The 15,552-nt window shown below is 39.0% G+C and overlaps 3 protein-coding genes across 4 annotated transcripts; 2 read left to right on the top strand and 1 right to left on the bottom strand.

Moving 5' to 3' along the window:
* Nucleotides 1-1,597: 1,597 nt before the first annotated feature.
* On the top strand, nucleotides 1,598-5,451 carry WRKY47 (WRKY family transcription factor). The gene is made up of 6 exons (XM_089051383.1): nucleotides 1,598-1,946; nucleotides 2,229-2,577; nucleotides 2,705-2,785; nucleotides 2,969-3,124; nucleotides 3,470-3,895; nucleotides 4,175-5,451. Exons 2-6 carry the CDS (start codon nucleotides 2,275-2,277, stop codon nucleotides 5,057-5,059), a joined length of 1,851 nt encoding a protein of 616 aa, XP_088907509.1. The 5' UTR covers nucleotides 1,598-1,946; nucleotides 2,229-2,274; the 3' UTR covers nucleotides 5,060-5,451.
* A 976-nt stretch (nucleotides 5,452-6,427) lies between these two features.
* LOC103327252 (DHHC-type zinc finger family protein) lies at nucleotides 6,428-9,244 on the top strand. Of its 2 annotated transcripts, none has more exons than XM_089050306.1 (9): nucleotides 6,428-6,622; nucleotides 6,735-6,848; nucleotides 6,971-7,300; nucleotides 7,387-7,455; nucleotides 7,536-7,607; nucleotides 7,743-7,871; nucleotides 7,954-8,034; nucleotides 8,196-8,366; nucleotides 8,486-9,244. In XM_089050306.1, exons 1-9 carry the CDS (start codon nucleotides 6,575-6,577, stop codon nucleotides 8,987-8,989), a joined length of 1,518 nt encoding a protein of 505 aa, XP_088906432.1. In that variant the 5' UTR covers nucleotides 6,428-6,574; the 3' UTR covers nucleotides 8,990-9,244. The 2 variants fall into 2 exon arrangements, with proteins under 2 accessions (XP_088906432.1, XP_088906431.1); XM_089050305.1 differs by having other exon boundaries at nucleotides 8,480-9,244.
* A 321-nt stretch (nucleotides 9,245-9,565) lies between these two features.
* Nucleotides 9,566-13,131, bottom strand: LOC103327253 (Pectin lyase-like superfamily protein). The gene is made up of 7 exons (XM_008229555.3): nucleotides 13,006-13,131; nucleotides 12,710-12,804; nucleotides 11,908-12,228; nucleotides 11,427-11,547; nucleotides 11,174-11,348; nucleotides 10,957-11,027; nucleotides 9,566-10,545 (listed from the first exon to the last, which is right to left on the bottom strand). The coding sequence occupies exons 2-7, from the start codon at nucleotides 12,725-12,727 to the stop codon at nucleotides 9,848-9,850; spliced, it is 1,404 nt and encodes a 467-aa protein (XP_008227777.1). The 5' UTR covers nucleotides 12,728-12,804; nucleotides 13,006-13,131; the 3' UTR covers nucleotides 9,566-9,847.
* Nucleotides 13,132-15,552: the final 2,421 nt, after the last annotated feature.

Raw genomic sequence — 15,552 nt, 5'->3', positions numbered from 1 at the left:
GACATTTAATTAAGAGGCATGAAATTAGTGACTTGACTTGAGCAACGGACATAAATTGATTTCATATGAAGCCACACAAAGAAATATTTAAAAGAAAATAAAAAATAAGTTATGTGTCTTGTCAAGGGGTGACCCTTTGTAGTAAAGGGCCTACTTTCAATCTTGCCCTAAAAGACATAATAAAATATGGGAAGCAATTTGCACACTCTGCTTTTCTCTCCATGCACTTCACTTTTTTCCTTTTTTCTTTTTTTTCCCTAGCCTTAGGTTGAATAAATCACAGGAGAATCAACGGACACAAACAAGGGAAAAGAGTGTATAAGGAGAAAATGGGAGTGTAAAAGTCATTATCCTAAGTTTAATTCGTATAGGAAATTGAAATAAAATTATTGTCTTTGCTTTCATTTATGCTAATGCATTCAGAAGAAATATTAGTTAGGCCCTTCTTTCAAATATACAAAAGTATTCAAGAACGTGTGCCTATTTTTAATTTAAACGGCACTTGTCATTCTTATGCCCCACAATGTGATCATGATAATCTAACCCTCCATTTGTAAGATTTCATAAAGAATTATCTTTGTAAAGAATTTGACACATTAGAGCATCCACAATGGTTGTTCAATAGTTCAATTTATTGAACTATTTTGGTATCTATTGAATTGAACTGCAATTTTACTTGCAATGGTACAATTCAATAGCTTCAAATCAATAGTTATCTTCTATTCACAATACTTGTGCTAACTTAAGTACTGGAGTGCTTTCGGCCAGTATCACACAGGTGCCTAAGGTCTTCACATTTGCTCTCTCCTTTTGTAGATTCATCCCACACCTGTCGTAGAACGCTCCAGACAAAAAGCATGCCTACTTCTAAGTTGAATTCATTTTTGGACATCAATTGGAGTTAAGTGTTGTAGTTGGCTAACACGCGTCTTAAAATCTTTTAGAAATTTAAGCCAACGAGGTGGGCAGTGCTAGCAGTAATAATAATGTTAATCTTGGAAATCTAGGGATTAAAGGAAAGTAAACCAACCAATTCTTATATGTAGAAGGTTGGGTATATTATATATGTGAAGTGTAGAGGTGTAGAATGTTGGGCAGAAGAAGGGAGGAGGGGGGGGGGGGTTGTTGGTGGTGTAGGATGAGTATTGAGTTGGGCGATTGAATAGAGGAAATTATAGGTAAAATCAATTAAGATAAAGGCATACATTAATGTCGATGAAGCAAGCAAATATTGGAGGAAATTAAGATGGAGTAGGTGGAGCATTCTAATCTAATGGATATACTAATAACTAATATGGGTAAAACCCTAGTCCATTAATTCCTACAAGTCAAAATTTTCAGCCAACTAGGTATGATATCTACAGCTTTGACAAAGCATGGCAGTATTAATTAGACTGACCCCCCAACTATAAAGTTGCGGATAGTCTTGGCTGTTAAAATGCTATTACTATAACTATGTATAAGCCGAGGCTGAAGGAGAGAGAGAGAACTATGTATAAGCCGAGGCTGAAGGAGAGAGAGAGAGAGAGAGAGAGAGAGAGAGAGAGAGAGAGAGAGAGAGCATTGCATTGACGTGAGGGGTTGGCTGAATGAGGTTGGAATTCGAAGTCAGTGGGATTAGGTGTTGTAACTTGTGTGTGTATATATATATATATATATATGTTTTCATTTTCAGTAGCATTTAACCACCGTCTGTGACTCCGTTTGAGGATTGGTGACTCATCTCCCACGGCTTTCTTAATTACTATATTAAGACTTGGAGCGATAACGTGTGTATATATATATTTCAAGTTGAAATTAACCTCACACTCTCACCCTCCCTTCCTCCTCCTCCTCCTCCTCCTCCGCGCTGCAGCAGCTTCCATTTCGTTGTGGTGGTTGAAACCAGTCACCTACACCCTTACCTCAAGGGTGACGTCATTTATCCCTCGAAAGGAAAAAGAAAGGTAAAAAAAGGGCTGTTGTACGCTCGGCTCATCCCGTCTAGGTCTAGACCTCAATAATAATATACAAATTTATAAATAAGCCTAATTTCATTAATAATTTTATTATTTTTCCATATGGACGAATAGACCCCTTCTAAGGAGTTCTTTGTCTCTCTCTCTCAAGTCCTAGTCTCTCTCTTATGGATACCCATTACTTGGAAGTTGGAAATTTCACTTTGACAAAAGAAGGCTCACAATATATAGATATACTTTTATTTATTTTGTTGGTTGAAATTGAAAAAGGTCGGTAGCTGGGCGCTGCAAGTCATCTGCGGTACGTATAGCAGTCATGGAAAAACAAGGCCGTCGTCATCACATAATCCCCAAACTCTTCCACCACTCCGTCTCCGATTGCTCATTTAATGCTTCCGATGATGGTCTTGTTGACGCTACCAACAACACTAGTAGCAGCAACCCCTCAAACCCAATCCCAATCCCAATCCCAATCAAACAACTTTTCAGACAAACCAAAGAAATCAAAGAAATGGATTTCTTTTCCGATAATAATATCATGAATGATGATGCTGATGATGATGAGGAGCCCCGTCGTCAACCCCAACAAGACTGCAACAATAATCCTCCGGCTGTTAACGTAAGATTATACTTCCTTTTTATTGTTCTTTTCTTTTATATATCATCTTATATATCTATATCTAAACAAAACCCACCTAATTACCATCATCACTACTCACAAATTATTATATATCATCCATGGCCAGACAGGATTGAATCTCCTCACTCTAAATTCCGGAATTTCATCAACATCTGCCAGTGATATTCATCAAAATTCCAATAACAAGGTACTGATTAGTCTTACCACATATTTATTTACATATGGCTGTGTTTATTTTATTATAAATTTCCGGCGCGCGATTCATTTTAGAATTTGATGTTTCTCTCTCATATATGTTTCCTAATTAATTTCCAATTATCATAATTAATTGTTGATACTATTAAATCGTAACTTGGTAACTTTTCATCAGCTGATGACTAGTCTTCAAGTTGAGTTAGAGCGGCTACATGAAGAAAATGGCGAGCTCAAAACCATGTTAGACCAAATGACCAAAAGTTACGGCCAGTTGCAAGCTCAGCTACTCATGGCGATGCAGAAACAGGCACAAAACAGACTACGAGAGCCGGTATATTAAGTTTATACTTTTACTTTTAATCTTGTCTCCCCTCCCTAGAACTATCGCATATACGTGATCAACATGATCCTGTTATATATAACATTATGAATTGACAGGATTAATATATTAGGGTTTAGGCCTGTTAAAAGGCAAGTGCTGAGGTGTTCTAATGTCCATTACACCATATATATTGGTGTCGTGCTTGAGATAATACCTATATGAACATGATGTGCACTCCACATTATTCTATTAAAAATTCAACAACATTGTAAAACCAGTCCAGCATAAATATAAAGAATATGAAGTTAATATTTGATCACAACAGTACGTAAGGCATGGTTTCTTGAACAACAGATTAAGTGTGAGGCAAATGGCATGTTGGCCAGACAATTCATGGATCCACGGCCATCTACAGCTGCTGCAATGGACCATGTCCGCGATCCATCAGTTGCCTATTCTTCTGGAAAGACACCGGCTGATCATGAAGCCTTCTCATCATTTGCTCCATCAAATTTGAATATAGAGGTGATGTCAATGGAGCGTGACCAATATCAGAGGAGGCTGCAAACTAATATTAATTGTGCGGAAGAAGCTCTTGACCGGTCATCCCAGTGTCTGGGGTCCCCTAATTATACCAGTAAAAGTAGCGATCCCAATTTATTTGATGATGATAATGATGAGTCCAAACGTAGTACTGATCAAGAACAAGTTCCAGTGGCTGATCAGATTCCTTTTAGGAAGGCAAGGGTTTCCGTACGAGCAAGATCAGAAGCTCCTATGGTATGTACATTGAACCACTTGTACTCAACTAAATATATACATGCATATATGAGAGTTTTGCACATGAACTCAATCATTCCATTGCTAAACTTATGTTACATACAAATGCTAATTATGTTGCAATATTGTGAATTTCGACCACATCAATGGTACATATTCACAGTCTAGCTATCATAGCAAGACAGTTTGACAATGTGTGACTTCAATTGACTTGTGATATGAATCCAGCAACTAATGGTTTCTTAATTTGAAAATGTTTGTGGAAATAAATATATGCAGATTAGCGATGGATGTCAATGGAGGAAATACGGTCAAAAGATGGCAAAGGGTAACCCTTGCCCACGTGCTTACTACCGTTGTACTATGGCCATTGGATGCCCCGTTCGCAAACAGGTGCAAAGATTGGCGGAGGATAAAACCATTCTCGTAACTACTTATGAAGGTAATCACAGCCACCCTCTGCCTCCAGCAGCCACAGCCATGGCCAAAACCACGTCAGCAGCAGCTGCCATGCTGCTATCAGGTTCAACTACAAGCAAGGAAGCTCACCAGTATCATCATCATCATCTAGCAAATTCTGGCTTCTTCTCCAATTCCCAGCTGCCCTTCTTCACTTCGTCCATGGCCACATTATCAGCCTCTGCACCATTTCCCACCATCACGCTGGACTTGACTCAGAGCCCCATGCAGCAATTCCACCGAATCCCGCCACCTTCCTCATCCACATTTCCTCTGCCTTTGCATGGTTATCACCAGCTTATGGGTGGGCTGGGGCATCCTATCCAAGCCCCAATGTATTTCCCTCCTAATTACAAGGCACCCCCACCACCTGCTGGAGTGTCGCTAGGCTGCCAACGTAGTACTAGTACTCATGATAGTGGCATGATTGAGACTGTTAGTGCAGCCATTGCTTCTGACCCCAATTTCACTGCAGCCCTAGCTGCGGCCATCTCAACTATTATGGGGGCACCCCGCCCCCACCAGGGCCACCAGGGGGGGATTAATATTAATGATGGAGACATCGCTAATAATAATGCAGCTAGAGGAGTAGTTGCAAGTACCAATCATTCCCCTCCTAGTGCTAATATTGGGGTTCCACCCGGATCATTACAGCCTGGATCCCCACAACTTCCTCAGTCCTGCACCACTTTCTCCACCAACTAATCATCATTTACTCATATGTCCTGTTGGGTCACTAGCTAGCTATGTTTTGTTTTCAATCCATCTTAGATTCACGAGGGTGTTATATGCCATGAACTATCTAATCTAAGATCGGGTGTTGTTTGTGGCCTTTGCTGCTCTATCTAAAATGCATATATAGCTCGGTTTTAATAGATACATTCATTAATTGTTATGTTTGGGAGTCGAGTTGGGCTAAGATATTGTTTCGCACCTGTAGATATATATGTGAATTATGATTATACGCGCTGTATTACTGATCATCAAGTTTGATGAGACAACATCTTCCTTGTACATAAATAAAAGGTTATATATAAAGAATGAGATGATAGAGTATAATGAAGATGTTACATATTCAAAATTGTTCTGCCCAAGAATTCTGGAGTCTATTTCACTACAAGAAAACATTGTTCATAGCCATGGATATATGGGGCATAGAATGAGGTGCCTAACTACATTATCGGTGCTCATTGGATAGTGCAGTTAGCCACCCCATCTTGTGCCATTATTAATGTTGTTTTCTTCTAGTGTTTAGGCTTGATACATGTATATGTCGTTGATGCGCTAAATTACATATATATCACTAATTTCTATAACTTAAATTTAGTAAATATTATAACATTGTGTGATATTGCATGTAAGCAGAAAGAAGACTAAAAAGATGAACAAATAGGTTCTTTAACGTACACACAAGAATAATGGGTCTTCTATCCCTCCCAACTTTCACTAGCTACAAAGTCTCCAAGACATTTAAAATCTCGTATCGTATTTTATTTTTATTTTTGTTAAAGGGTTTATTCTTTTGTACTGCTAAGAATCCAGCTTTTTTTTAAAGTTAAAATCTAGGCCTTATGGTTTTCCAGGTTCCACAATGAAGAAAGGGTATGTGTAGTAGTACCCGATTAAAATGTTTACTAACCGTCTGGAATTAGAATAAAAATAAAATTGGAGGGTAATTGAAGTGTTTACTGTTGAAATCACAACCAGTTTGATTACGTACCTCCCTAAAAGGGATCAAACGAAAGGTGATGCATGATTGAAATGCACACACTGGGGGATTTTATTGACCAAGAAAAAGAAAAAGTTCGTTTGTGCTTTATTATATTATGGGTTGGGCAGGGTCAGGGGCAGGGTGTTTTTAAGTCAAGGAGCGCGCTCAGACTCCCAATCCGAAACCCACGAAAGAAACAACGGAATGGAGAAGTGAGGCCCCGCATTGCATTGCAGCCAGGAGTGGGCCCCTCACGCCACTTAAACTTTAGGATTTAATTAACGAGAGGGAGAAGAAGGGGATGGGAGTGGGGCCAGCAAATTTCAAATTTCAAAAGCCAACCCAAGCCACCGTAGTCGACCGTTGAGATAGTGTGAGGTAAACAAACCAACAAGAAGAAGAAGATTGGGATTAGAAAGAAAGAGAAAGTCATTCAGTGTTTTTGTTTGGAGAAGAAGAGCAATCACAATTTGCAAATTAGCTAGTGTCGTTGTTTGTTGTTAAGACTAATGAATAGGAGACGCCATGGCTGGCAACGCCCCTTCCACCCTTTGCAGGTATTTTCTTTCTGTTTTTATTTTTTGGTTTGGTTTGGTTTGGTTTGGTTTGGTTGCAGACAAAGACCTCTATCAGTCTATCTAAAACAAAATGCATTTGAGTGCAATGCAGATTGTGGGAATTGCAGTTTACAGTTTTCTTGTGGTGTCCTTCTATACATTCTTTGGACTTTTCCTGGGAAACAGAATAGCCGAAATCACAGTCACCACAATCTTTTCCTTTGTGGTACTTTATACTACTCTCTACTCTTCTCTTATATACATACCTTGCTCAAGTTTATATCAATATCAGCTTAAGAACAAGTTGACATCTGAATTCTCATATTGAAATTAAATTATGAATTTCAGGCTGTTTCAGTCATGTTCCTGTTCATAAGGTGCACAGCCACTGACCCAACTGACAAAACCAGCCTTAGGAAGAAGAAACCTAAAGCTGGCAAAGGCTATCCAAAGCTCAATTACGGGTTCGTTTTGGGGCAGATTATAGTGAGGTTCTTTAGAAGAATGGAGAGAAAGATCCTCAGGACTTTCATAAGGAGGAGGTATCTCAATCCGTGGAAGACCGGCGCACAGTTGGATCCATTGCTCCCATTTCCCTTTGTCCTCATGAAAGAAGACGCGGTCTCTCCGGATTTAAGGGAAGACGACATCTCCTTCTGCGCACTCTGCGATTTTGAGGTAAGGTTACGAGCTTATCTCACTCTCACATCGGTACACGAGCATCACATTGATTTCGTATTTCTATAATATAATTCTATTTTCAGGTGAAAAAACACAGCAAACACTGCAGGACCTGCAACCGTTGTGTTGATGGCTTTGATCACCACTGCAGGGTGAGAAATCCTATCCTTGTTTGCTTCGTATTCATTTTGAGAACACATTCAAATCAAATTCAATTGTTTTTCTTTTCCAGTGGTTAAACAACTGCGTCGGGAAAAAGAATTACACCACATTTATTCTCCTCATGATTTTCGTTCTGTTATTGGTAAGTTCCATGTTTTGTCTCTTTGGCTTCTTAGAGAATTAAAACTCTGTCAACAAGTTGAGATTTCAATCTGTTTGCTTCACCTCTTGTTCACCAAGTCCATGATAAACAAAATTACTGCTTCTGCTGACACAGCTAATCATAGAAGGAGCAACTGCAATTGCAATATTCGTCAGGTGCTTTGTAGATAAAAATGGAATAGATCAGGAGCTGAAGAGGAAACTCTACGTAGACTTCCCAAGAGGCATTCTTGCAACGATATCGGTAGTTAGTTAACGTTGTCTCAAGTTTCCATTGCAGCAATCTCCACTCATATACTCATTTTAACTCCATCAAAATCTTGCAGGTCTTGCTAACTTTAATGATAGCTTATGGTTCAGCAGCAATGGGACAGCTTTTTTTCTTTCATGTGGTTCTAATACGGAAGGTATTTTGCAATTCTAATCTGCCAATAACCCAACACTCCTTTTCGTTTGCCAATTGCCAGTTTCACAGTAGCATTGTAGGGTAGTATCTCATGAGGCGAAATTGGTAAAACCTGCTCCACCTTCTCACTAAAATGTTGTGCACAATATATTCCTGCTGCAGGGAATGAGAACATATGACTATATCCTGGCAATGAAAGAGGAGAGCCAATCCATAGAAATGGATCCATTTGATGATTCAGATTTCTCCTCAGACTTGAGTAGTGATTTTGATTCACCTGAAAAGCCATCATTCATATCACGGTTTATATGCAGAGGACGAGGGATAACTCAGGTACAGTCACATATCTTATACGGGCATACAGCCTTCCATAATTATGTTTCTTCAGATTTGGGGAGGCACACAAGTCCATCTGCCTAACTTATTGTATAAATTGACATTCTAAGTTTCAGAATACCAGAAGGCTGTCCATAAGAATTGACGGAGATCCTCAGCCGTCCTCCTCAACCGTGAAACAAGGCTTCCGTGTCAGCATTGACCCGTGGAGACTGATAAAGTTGAGCAAGGAGAAAGCACTGATAGCAGCTGAGAAGGCCAGAGAAAGAATTGTGAAACAGAAGCCTCCTACAGAAGAGGATTCACTGAAACCACTACCATTGGAGACAAAATGTGGACCACTCACAGATAAAAACACGGCCACAGCAGGATCAGGCTTAACACCTCTTATATCCAAAGGGTGGATGCCAGGGTCACCCGGAAGGTTTCCAAGCCCAAGAAGGCGGTTTTCTGGTTCACCAACAATGTTCTCTGGCATTGTACCATCGCCAAAGCAAAAGTACAGAAACAATTTTGACTTGAAATTGACAGAGGTGTCCAGAGAGCTGGAGACCTACATCTCAAGGCAGGTTCTATGTTCTGTCATAAAGAAGGACGGTACTGAGGCATCCCCAAGATAGGGAAGGGGAGTTAGAACAAAAATCTAGATTCTCAGCCTTTGAGAAGAATCATTCATCGCCTGTGTGCTCTTGATGTCATGTGTGGATTTCTTTTTCGGAGACTGACGTATACATGCATTGTTAAAATTATTACCCACCCATTGAATGTAACTTTTGTTTTTGTTTTATGGTAATGCCCATGCAATGTAATTTTTCCATGGAAATGCAAGTTGATGGTATACATATTGCCCTGCATCAAACTGAAATTTCCTAGAATTTGGCTTCATCACCAAGCTCGTGTGTGCACAAAGCTTTTTTGTGGAGTAACTCTGTCAGCAGTGTTATTTTATTTTACGTTTAACATTTGTATCTGTTAGTGTTCAAGAAGAATATATCCTTAAGTATAATAAAATCACTATTGCTGGAATGTTGCTTCAATGAAGTTGAAGAAATTTGCCACTAATATGATGTTAGTTCTCTGATCATTTGGATGGTAATGAATGTGACAACATCACATTTGCGTATGAGGTGCACCCTTGACCCGGCAACATGAGAAGTGCTTTTTGTGTATGTGTGTGTTAATTTCTTTCCATTGTATAACTTGAAATGCAAGAGGGAAAAAAATGTGTTTTGAAATTACAAAATCTTTCTATTTCCAATTTATGACAAAATCACTCAATTATTTGTTACTGCACACAAACTTACAAGATATACTCATTCCCTTAGTACCATCTCGCAAGGTACAAACCACAAATTAGCAACTCCACTCAACTTCTTATGTCGCGCAATTATATCCTCCAGCTATGTAATTGGCTGTTGCACTGAGAAATGGCAAGAATCGATTTTTTTCAACATTCACAGAAGGCGACTTTCATGAATCTACCAAGACAGAAACTGAACACCTTTGTTTTGATTACTTGAAATCCATATGTGATCAGATAGATAGTAACAATCCAAGTAATGCTCAGGGGAGATTCTCTCCTTGAGAGGCTCACAAGTTTCTGGAGAAACTAAGTCAGAATATCCTTGAATAGAAGAGCATATCCATGGAGATTTTGAGGTCACATTAAGGGTAATATTGGATAAGCAAATGTCCATAAAAGTGTCACCTTCTAAACCCTCTAGGAGACCTGCAGTTTTGATATTCTTTCCTACGACATCTTTAAAAGTAATTTGCTCTATAATAGGGAGGGCATTTGGGTCATAAAACTCATCTGGGTGCTCCCCGTAGTGACTGGTGAACCTTATAGCTATATCTATACCATCCAAGGTCACGTTCGATACATAGATATTTTTCACATAGCCACCCCTTCCTGGGGAGGTCTTTATTCTGATACCTGTCTTAGAATTGAAAAAATGGAGGTTTTCTGCATGAACTTCTGACACACCTCCAGACATCTCACTTCCAATTGCAATTCCTGCGCTTGTTTCAGTTTTCCCAGTAATCCTACGAATGATAATGTTTCTACTGGGACGACCATATGAAATACCATACTCATCCCATCCACTTTTGATCGCTATCAGATCATCACCAGTGCTAATATAACAATCTTCAATGCAGACATTATCAGAAGAGTCTGGATGCATCAAAATGGACAGGTAAGAACAAAATTGTTTGCTTATACTTTACAACTACTAAATGAAGCTAAAACATAGTTTAAAATTGACGCATTTGGTCAGGAGTGAAAGTGTATTATGTGCTTATTTGACACTAAGCAATTTTCAAGTGGGAGAATGAGGAATCCACAACAATGAAAGATATGCCAGTATTCACATTTAAGGGTAAGGATTAACATTTGATCCACGCATGCAAAACTATTAGTGTTTTGTTCTATAAGCGTTTACAAACAACCATGAGTGGATTTTGAGACCCTTCAGGTTTAGACAGAGTTATATGACAAGACCAACCATGAGTAATTCGTATATGTAAATGAAATAAGAAAAAGAAATGTTATCTTCACATAGAGAGGGAGATTTTGGTGTTTTACCTGGATCAATCCCATCCGTGTTTGGTGACTTTGGAGGAGCAATGATTGTCACATTCTGGACAGTTACATGGCTGTTCATCCAGAAAAACAGTCTCAACTCTCCCTCTAATTCATAAAAGCTTCCCTTTTTCCTTAGTTTTAATATGATACTGAAAACACTTGAAATCTACCAAACAAGGAAGAAAAATGTTATTCAATCCTTGTGGCTAAAACTAACCTGCAATATACAGGGTGAATGGTCCAAAATGGTGAATTTAGGAAGGTCAGGTTTGAGATCACAATCCCAGTTGAGTTCATCAATTCCACCAAATGGGGCCTTGTGTAATTCAGGGTTTTGTTATGGAACCAATTCCACCAGATGCTGCCTTGGCCATCAATAGTCCCATTATCACCTGCATGAGGAGAACAGCAACATCAATAAATCAAGCAAAATGCACATGTGAGACGATTCCTCATCTTATATTACCAACCTGTTATGATAACGTCCGTCAAATTGAGTCCATAAATGAGACTTCGATGTCTTCCACCTGGCAACTCCCTTCCTCGACCATATGATGGTAAAGGTTCAACAACTGGCCAGTCATCAGAGTTCTGGAACATTCCAGAAGAAGTTACTGAGTATTATGAGCTAAAATATTAGTCCTGTGCCTGCATGGTCATGGCACTACCTTACTGAACTTGGAGATCAACTCTTATCCGGAGATTGAAAATAGTTACTCTTTAGGACTAGCAGTAATGCTTACATTTCAGACAAGATCTCTCTGGTATGGACTGTAGGATTGTGAATTAGGTTCTTACAGTACATTGTATTAAGAAGCCTATTTTAGATTAATTGTGGCAAAAACAAATCAAAAGAGGGCGGACAAATGTATCCAAAGAGGGCAGATTGCAATTAATCAGCCAAAGTCTTTATTGCATCTTTTAACTTTTGGAAAGAGGGTGAAAGATTACCGTTGATCCAAGAATTTCTGCATCTTTATCCAACCACAAGGTTAGATGGCTGATGAGATGGAAGCTTCCTGTCAACCACCGGCCAGCTGGGACAAAAAGCTTGGCCCCACCCTTGTCTGTGAAGGAATTGAGATAGAAGATGGCATTCTGAAAGGCTTTTGTGTTGAGAGTGACCCCATCTCCAACAGCGCCAAATTCAGTGATAGTGACACTGTGAGGTCGAATTTCCCCTGAGTTGGCCCGTTTGCTGCAATGTGGACTGCCCTTGACAGCCCATGGAGCACCACTGAACAATGCAAGTAGGAGAAACACATCCACCAGCTGAAACATGTATTTATTTTGGACATGGATTAGTGCCAAAGCTGGTCAACTATAGGATCTGAGTGCTCAGCCTTGACTGGCCTTTTGATATGCAGTTATTGGTTTTAGTCAAGGTATGTTGATCTATCGGCGCAAAAGGCCAAGGAAAAAAAAAAAAGTAAAGCAGATGTACAACAATTTGAGATGGAAAGAGCCTGATTTTTTGCATTTTAGGACACCAAGTTGTAAATTTCAAGTTCTTAGATTACAGAGAGGCCATCTATGCTAAATTAGATCTTGGCATTTGTTCATATTTAATTGGGCCAGAAACCAGATGAATCAAGTCTCTCTCTGATACATGCTACTAATTAATCCAAGAACATCATGTTTGTTTCAAACTCTAAACAAAAATAGCAACCATTTTGAGAAAGAAAAAAAGGAAAGGGAAATTTTATATAACCAGAAGAAGGGAGAAATCAAATGATCTGTAAAAGTAACTCACAGTAGAAGATCTCCTCATATGATTGAGATCTGCTTTTGCCGTTACAGCCCAAGCAGCTTGAGAAAGCCTGTGTCCGCCTCAGCTCTATCTCCTTCCTTGTGATCAAACAAGCAACAAGCAAAGGCAGAGAGACGAAAAGGAGAAAGCTTGAGAGGGTTGGTTAAAAATGAAATGAAAGATCAAACTGAGAAGATCACGGGCAATAGGTAAAATAGGCAAACTAAGCCAAACAGGCAAAGCAAGTGTGTGAGAGAGTGAGTAGATGATGGGTCAGGGAGAAAGCCACCACCACCCACATAAAATCATTGAAAGTGACCGTTGCTGCCCGCCAAAAATTAAGCAGTAGGTCCCCTATGCTTTTGTTGACTTGAGCTTCTCCAATACGTCACTTTCTCCTTCTCTGTGTCAGGGACTCAAAGCAGAGCAGTAGCAAGTTTTGATGAAAACTGGAGGCTACCCAGAAAAGAAAAGGAGGCTGGGGTGTTGTGCTTCTGATTCTTAGTATATTTTTGGGAGCACCCACGCCCACTGTGTCACTGACACTGGCTTTTTCCTGATTCCTGCTGAACAAGAGGGAAGAGAGAGAGAGAGTTTCAGAAATTCATCATCAAGAATAAAGCTTAATTTGCACCATTTATCTTGGCATGGTGATAGATGGGGTCTCTGTCATGCTCATGCACATCTCAATTCATGTGACAAACTTAGAGGATCATTGAATTTACCAGTCAAAGACTGAGAAATTAAATTCCACTAGTTTGCTCATGAATGATTTTCTCTTTTGAAAAGTCTCCCTCTTTTCCTGTTGTTGTTGTTGTTTCTTGTAGTTTTTGTCTGTACTTGTAACAAGTAGTAAATAATATAAACACAGTTCATAGCTTTTTTTGGGAGTTCAAACTTTAATTAGAGTTTCATACCTGCAACGTGCGACATCGGATACGAACAAAAGTCAGGCTACAAGCCCAGGGATTGGGGTATCAGGCTGGTGGTGGATGCCTGCTGGACCTGGACCATCGCATGCTGCTGCTGCCTACTGGGGTTTTTGTTTTCGATTTTGATTTTGATTTTTTTCAGGGCAACAAATACTAATTACAAAATAAAGATTACGAGTTACAAGGCCAAACAACGTGACTCGTTTGGCGGATCAACCAAGCAAAACCAACTGACATACACTCTCCTTTTGCTCGCCACTTTGCCATTGCTCACGCTCCTCATACTCTCTTGTCTAATCCTCATTTCCATTTTCACTTCCTTTATTTAAAACTTGTGCTTCCTGCAATTGGACCCAATTGGGATTTTGACCTGGAATTTATTATCTTTTTGTTCATGGTTTGAAAATTAATTTTTTGTAAACATTTATTTAACTCACAAGAAAATAGTAGTTCAATGGTTTTATATGATTAGTCTGCTCAAAAAAATAGGTTTATATGATTAGTGAAAGAAGTTAAGTAAAAATTAGGGGCGATTGGCCGACTAAATTGTAAGAACGCTTTCGGTTCAGATTGGTTCCCGTGAACTTGCGTGATGTTAATAGAGCCAAATCACCCCCTTTTTGGTCCATTCGTCAGACTTGTCCATTCCATGTTTTGCTCGGAGTGTAGAGGCAGGGGTTTGCTCGGAGAGGTGAGATTTGCTCAGATATGGAGTGAAAGACACTCTATTTTGAGGAGTGAGATCAGTTCTTAGATCTACGATGACGACGAAAGAGTTGAGATATAGATGAGAGACATGAGAGAGCAGGTGAGGCATGCCATATGCAATAGGGTTAGGAGAAAAATATGATTGTATATAAGGGGATACTAATACTACTGTAATTTAAAAAAAAAATGGATAGGGACTGGTTCTGTTCGGTTTTCTCAATTCTAGGAGAATAGAATTGAAATCGTACCCAAACCGGTTCGAGCTGGTTTGGTTTAGTTTGAGTATTAACATAGACAAAAGTTAAAATAAAAACCGAACCAAACCATCCAGTTCGGTCAATTTTACCAATTCACGCTTTTTTTTAATTGTCCACTCCTAGCAAAATCAGAAACAAAACAAGCTAACAAGACAGCAATCACATTTTCACTGTCTGCACAGTGTCATATCATTTATGTTTTCCAACTCTTAAATCATAACACAAGGCTTAATAGATAATTTTTCATCTATTTTATTCGATGAGTTTTCCAGTTATTATGCATATAACCTTCTGTCACTTGAGGAGATTGTTATTATTATTATACATTAAATATTATATGTTAAGGTATCAGACAAGCATGCCAGATTGAATTATTCTTAATCCTTCCTAACAAGGTAAAGTAAGTGTTTAGATGAAGCAACATAATTTGACTTGTGTATTATGTTTATATGTAATTTTCATGTGCATTATTAATCCATCAAGCAGTTGCAGTACTAGAAATTCATAGAAATTTAAGCCATCAACTAAGACTTGAGAGAAGAATTGTCCAAAAAAAGGGGGACAAGAGAGAGAGAGAGAGAGAGAGATAGGGAAGTGTGGTCGTAATCTGTAGCATTCTGAAAAGGGGTAAGCACAGAGGTTTCCAAAGTATTGAGGTATCCTATGCCACATTAGCCCAAGCAAAACACAACCAGTGAACAAATATGGTGGTTGTAAACTTTAAAGCATGATATCAATGTCTGTCATTTGACTCCCGCCGCATGAATGCTAGCTCAGCTCACCTACTCTTTTCATGATTTACCATCTCTTTCTCCTTAACTTACGTTGTTCAAATCTTTCCACTGATGTCGACTTGCATAATTGCGACACTTTCTTCCCTCTTTGGAAAAAAAAACATTAATAAATGACAATCAATTCATAATTGAACTTGTTGCGTACAAGGGTGCTT

Source organism: Prunus mume, linkage group LG4 (assembly GCF_029339155.1).
Source record: "Prunus mume cultivar Tortuosa linkage group LG4, ASM2933915v1, whole genome shotgun sequence".
Classification (NCBI taxonomy): Eukaryota; Viridiplantae; Streptophyta; class Magnoliopsida; order Rosales; family Rosaceae; genus Prunus; species Prunus mume.
This window is presented reverse-complemented; position numbering and strand designations above follow the sequence as displayed.